The 6,619-nt window shown below is 30.8% G+C and overlaps 1 protein-coding gene across 1 annotated transcript; it reads right to left on the reverse strand.

Moving 5' to 3' along the window:
* On the reverse strand, positions 614-3,134 carry LOC109336607 (ethylene-responsive transcription factor ERF118-like). The gene is made up of 3 exons (XM_019573311.1): positions 2,969-3,134; positions 2,405-2,555; positions 614-2,292 (listed from the first exon to the last, which is right to left on the reverse strand). Exon 3 carries the CDS (start codon positions 2,034-2,036, stop codon positions 915-917), a length of 1,122 nt encoding a protein of 373 aa, XP_019428856.1. The 5' UTR covers positions 2,037-2,292; positions 2,405-2,555; positions 2,969-3,134; the 3' UTR covers positions 614-914.

A 6,619-nucleotide genomic window follows, 5' to 3' on the forward strand; every position in this document is an offset into this window, starting at 1 on the left:
GTGGAAGGAAATAGTGCTGATGAACTCGTAGAGCGTTCCTATGATACAGGATCTGAGATAAAAATGTATCTTTATTCTAGTTTTCTAGACATGATTCCCTCTTATCATGCTAAAATGATTAATTGACCATTGTGAATGTGGGGTGGGGATCCACTTCACCTACCGTCCATCTTATTCGTTTCCACATCAATTTTCCCAGTCTCTTAATCACTTCACACTAGAGCATTCTCTGGATTTACTCGATTATTTAATAAGACAGCTCTCTCTGGATTTAATACCTTATTTATAAGTCAGCATTGCTTTACGGGAGGAGTCTAAGTTGCCGGCTACCTGGACGCAACATGCACTCTTTCATGTCACCACTTGGGAGAATAAATAACAACCACCTTAAACCACAAACATCATATCCATTCTCAACATTGAAAAAAATATGACCACAAAAACAAATTGGGTCAGTTACGAATTGGATACCCTAAATCGACTTCACAGTTAAAAATACATATGAGCGAATTTTTAAATATGCTGGTTGATTTTTTTCAAATAAACTCTATTGGGATAAATTTACCTTGATTAAGAAGAAAACAATGAACATTGTAAAGGGCATCCTCATCCATATATCAACCATAGAAAAGCTATCAACTTACAACAGAATACAACAACACTAAAAAAACTTTTGCTTCCCATTATCTTTTCTCTTATAAAACTACGATCAAAATTGGAATAATTAAGTTCAAGGACCCTTGGACAGCTCTATTAGCACAGGAAAACCCAAGGATACTAGCATCTACTTACTTCCTCAAAACAAAAATTGAAATATAAACTCATAACAAAACTTAATAATATAACTTAAGGCATAAAAAACTGGTAATAATGTAGTGCTCTATCTGATCTTTACTCCTATGAAGCTGCAAAACTTAGGCACATGGTACATGGAGGGGTTCCTCAATCCACCCAGCAAACTCATCAGCACCAAAATCAACCAAATCACCAAAACCGAAATCATCAGAACCAAAATCACCAAAATCAAAATCAGGAAGTTCACTTGGATCATTCTCATCAAATCCAAAGATATGTATATCATCCAAGCCACTCAGATCATCAAAGCCCTTTGCAAAGTCATCAAATGGCAACATATCAAAATCAAGGCCAAGATTTAACTCAGACACAGAAGCAGCAAGAGCAGCATTTGATGGTGGAGGAGGCAAGTTCAAAGTGCTTAAATCTGGTATCTCCAGATCAGCTAACTCCGCCACCAAATCACAAGTCTCAACAGCTTCATTGCATGCAACATTTTCTTTCTCTATCAAATTAGAAGCTGAAGTATCCAACTCAAGCACCGAAGATGGTGATGTGTGTGAAACCATGCTCTCCGAATCTTCTGAAGTAGAACTAGAAGACTTGTCTGATACAGATTGCACAGCAGTGTAGTTACCCTTATCAGAACTGGTACTAGACTTAGCAGTCTTAGGTACTACAACAGAAGTAGCAGAAGAATGAGAGCCATTGCTGCAAGATTGAGCCTTTGCCATGGCTTCAAATTCAAGCCTTTTGTTCTCATAGGCTTGTGAAGCCTCTTCAGCAGTGTTGTAAGTACCTAACCAGAGACGGGTACTTCTAAACGGGTCACGGATTTCAGCAGCCCATTTACCCCATTTTCTTTGCCTAACACCTCTATACTTGCCACAAGGTAGGACCTTACTTGAAGGGTTTTGTGAAAAAACTTTCTTTCTCTTGATTTGGGGTTGTTGACCTTCGATGCAAGTTTTGTTTAGAACACCAACAATACTCTTGTTTGTTTCATCACAAGAGCTTGTTATTTCAGTAAAGGTGGTAGTAGAGTTGGTGGCAGGAAGAGGGGGAAGTGCTACCTCACGGATGCTTCTTTTGACTCTTATTGGTTCCGATTCATCATCAGAAGAGTCGGTAGCATCAGGGTCATTGAAAATGATGCGAAGTTTTCTCATTATCTTAGGCTCTTGAAAGGGTTGGACCCTTTGTTGTTTTCTCTTTGTTGGTTGTTTTCTAGGCTCAGGCATGGTGGAAAAACTTAAGGAAAACCCCTTCAAAAACCCCTCAAAAAATGCTCAGAAATTTTTTGGGAGAGAAACAAAAGAGACCAGAAAAAACTGGAAGATAACCAACAGAGGGAAGAAATCAAGGATGGTTTAACGAACCAACGAAGGTAAAAAGGGGGGAAAAAGTTCTCAAGTGAGATCAACTCTTAAGAACAAGAAATGATTAGAAAATTGTACTATATGAAAGCCTCCAAAACACTCAACGCCAGAACAAGTCCTGCAAAGCCATTCAAATCGAAAAAACCTCATCAGACCTCAACCATGAAAAATCAATCAGAAAATATATAATGGGTGCGACAAAGAAATCAGAAATGGAAAAAATAACAAACCTTTTTGGCCTCAAAGGCATTGATAGTGTTGGGTTGAAACGATTAAGACTCTGCCGGATAGAACAGAGTAGAATACAGGAAACGGAGTACACAGAAAGATTGAACAATAGGGAAGAGCAAATCCAAAACTTCTTCAAAGGAGCTCCAAACACTATCAAATCAAAACCAGACGACATAAATCCGCAGATACTAGTCCTTCGAAATCTGTTTCTCCGATAAACAAAGAAACCGAAGACTCTTCTCACTAATTCAGTAACCAAATTAAGTAGAAAACAGTATAAGCACTAAGAAATGAGGTCCATAACAAAGGATTAGACGTGGTTTTTATCGATCTGGGAAACATGGAATGAAAATGAAATTTAAGTGAAGGTAATACTTTATACTATAAAGCCTATGAAAACACGAATCTCAACAAACACACACAACCCCACATTTATTATTTAAAAATTGAAAAAATAAGACTCCATAACACGACCACTATCATGAAAATGTAATTAAAGATCACATGGGTTTCTGTTTCTCGAGAAAAAAACATGAGGAGGATTGAAACTTTACAAAAATTACCTTGTTTGCTTTCACTGTGTGACTGAGCCGGATGAGGCTACTCTGTTTCTGCCTCTGTCCTTTCTCTCTCACCTCTGTCACTGTCTCTGTTTTGCAGTGTTTTCACTCACATTCAGTGGCCCCTTCACTCTATTCTGTTCTACAAGGGCTGACTCATTCACATTTTTTTTAATAACTGGCCAGAAAATACGCATTTAAAGGACTGGGTAGGTAAAACATATCAAATTTATTAGGAAAGTTAATATATATATTTTTTCATTTATTTGTTTTCTTCATTATGAGCTGGCATTGGCTGTGTATTACACATTGCCCCCACATACATACATGAATCATGATCATCATGCATGCATTTCTACCATACATACAAGTCAGATACATTGGAATCCAATGTTTCTTTATTCGTGAATCTATCAACACCAGTATTAGAATGATCTCACGGATATAAATATGCGGTGTATGACAAGCGCGTGAGAGAGTGTGAAGAGGCAGAAACTAGAGAGTGCAGTCTTTTGCGCCGCCAACGTTGACTAGAATAGGAAAATATGAAATGCCCAGGATGGTAACTGTCACAATTTCAAATATTAACAGAAATAACATTTTCAATTACTTTTTGTCTCAAAGTAATAAATATGGAGAAAAAATATATGTGCCAAATATTATATCACCAAAATATCAAATGTTTAATTTTTAGAGCAATATTTGTTTATTTGTTAAGAAGGATAATCATACACTCTGAAATAAATTTATTTTATGTTATAAAATGAGAGGATATCTTTGATAGTATAAAAAACTTTATATGATTTTATAAACTAATATTGCATCATTTATCTTTCCTATTTAATCGGTAATGACTTTAGAATAATTATACAAATCAATATGGATGATAATGAATATGTATACAATTTTACAATGAAATCGTATAAATATTACAATCATAAATATTATGGACAACAATTATCCTAATATTTAATTTAATGTATATTCAAACTAAGGGTTGGTTTAGTAACGTAGGTCTCGCTAAATCCCAAACATGACCAAAAGATCAAGGGGATTCGTGTAAGCGACACATGTTATAAGTAATAACTACACAACTGAAAAAATATTACTTTTTTTACTTAAACGATTATAGAATAATCTTAGTAGTACAAAAAAGTTTATTCAGTGTGATACTAAAGATGTTTTTGTGTTTGAGTGGTGTATTACTTTTATTTATTAACTAGTTTATCGTAAATAACAATTAACAATGAAAAAAAATATAAAATTACTAGTGTATACATTGTGTTTTCTTATAATGATAAAAAATGATTATGACTTGTGTTCAAAGAATGTATATGTACTATGAGTGACAGGACTCTACCATGTTCACTCATTTGATCGGAGCTGATTATAATTGGATTCACATTTGGTAAGATGTTATTAAGACGGTTGTTGTGTTCGGGTTGAAAAAATAGTTGTCATTGTTATTAAGAGTCATGTAAGTGACAGTCATGGTCCATCTCATCATTACTCAAGATTTATGTTTATATGTGTTTGTTCAATTGTAAAAATTATTTTTGTTTCAATTATGAATTACTTTTAGTCTCAAAGTAATAAATATTATAGAAGATAATTATACTAATATTTAATTAAATATCTATTCTAATTGATACTAAAGTTGTTTATTTGATTCAGTCATATATTACTTTTATTTAATAATAACTAGTATATAATAGAAAATAATAAATTGATAATAAAAATATTCTTAAATTCTTAGTGTATAGATTATTTTCTCTTATGATGATAAAAAAATATTTCTTAGTTAATAAAATTCTCATCTAATGTGTTCCGAGAGGATATATGTCTTAGGAGTGAGTAGAACCTTACCCGATTCACTCATTTTGTTTGAATTATAATTGGACTTACATATGGTTAGATTTTATTGAGACGAAGGCAAAGTTCATGTTAAAAACTAAACCTTATCAATATTAAGAGTCAGAAAGGAAATAATAATCTCCCATTTCATCATAACTGAGGATTTATGTTTTTACATATTTGTTCAATTATAATAATTAACAATTGTCATCATTTCTAATATTTATCGTAATAACATTGTGAATTACTTTTGGTATGAAAGTAATAAATATTATAGATGATTATTTTACTAATATTTAATTTAATATTGAAAGTTGCTTATGTGATTGGTCGTGTATTACTTTTATTTAATGATTTAATGACTAGTATATAATAGTGAATAATAAATTAATAATGAAAAAACTCTTAAATTATTTTCTCTTACTATGAATAAAAAAAGATTATAACTTAGTGAAATTCATATTTATATTAATTATAGTTGTATTATTATTTTAATATTATATATTTTATTATTGTTACACAATAAATTATCGTGATTTGACTGCAATCATAAATTTAGCATACAAATATCTTATTATTCATGTATTACTTATTTTCATATATTGACTGTTATAAAGTATATCATATACAATTAAAATTAAAAACTTATTAGGTATATATAAATATTCACTACTCATATGGTACCAACAAATAGTGCAAGTCAAGTTGGAAAAACATTACATGCCCAGACCCGTTTCCATCCCTAATTATAATAACATTAAGGGCATATATTTTTTTGCTAGAGTAGATATTTCATTTTTTCAAAAGCATATCTACTCTATAATATCATATTCTTAGTAGTGTTTTCTCAACCGTTTTTGTTATTTATTTATGAGATACTTATGCAAATGATTTATTTTCAAGTATGTATATCATTTCATACATAATTATTACTGTATAAAATATTACATGGAATTCTCATTTAATGGGTTCACATAAGGTATATGTATTAGGAGTGAGAAGGAACCTATCTTATCCATTCATTTGGTTTAGCCCCCATCATAATTGAAAGTATACATCATTAGATTTTATTGAGTTTGTTGTTGCATTGAAGTTGAAAATTGGACTTCATTAATATTTAAGGGTGGCTAAGGGGCAATCATGTTTCATTTCATTGTTATGGTATATTTGGACAAAAGTAGATAATACATTTTATATTTTATAATACCATATTTGAATATTATTTTGCAATTTTTTGCTAATTTTTTATATCATATTGTGAAAATGATTTATTGTTAAATGTGTATGTAATTTCATATGTAATTTATTCTCTAATATTGTATCATATATATATATATATATGAAAATTATTAACAAAATATATGTATATATATTGTTTCATATGTCAAATTATATATTTATAATAGTAATAATATTAGGAATACTTTATCTAAAATGAGAAATACATTAGTAAAAGTGGACATAATTTAACTTGGTATAAAAGGATTTATCATCTATTATACATTAAGTAAAAGAGGAAGAAAATAAAACGTTTTCCTTTATAAATTTCAAAAACGTAATGTTTTGAATATATTAATATATTATCTTAACAAATTAAACATGTTTACCAAAAAAAGACAAGCCTAACACGTTATCAGTATCAATTTCTACAATGTATATTCAAGTACCTAAAATATGTACGTAATCCCGATGTCCATTTTTTGTTGTTGATTAATATTGTTTACTAGTCCATTTTTTGTTGTTGATTAATATTGTTTACTATTATAATAATCTTATCATATATGTAACCAAAATACCAAA

Source organism: Lupinus angustifolius, chromosome LG20 (genome assembly GCF_001865875.1).
Source record: "Lupinus angustifolius cultivar Tanjil chromosome LG20, LupAngTanjil_v1.0, whole genome shotgun sequence".
In the NCBI taxonomy this organism is placed as follows: Eukaryota; Viridiplantae; Streptophyta; class Magnoliopsida; order Fabales; family Fabaceae; genus Lupinus; species Lupinus angustifolius.

What these genes read in the sequence shown, in the direction of transcription:
- LOC109336607 (XM_019573311.1), bottom strand. Translation starts at nt 2,036, where the DNA reads ATGCCTGAGCCTAGAAAACAACCAACAAAGAGAAAACAACAAAGGGTC.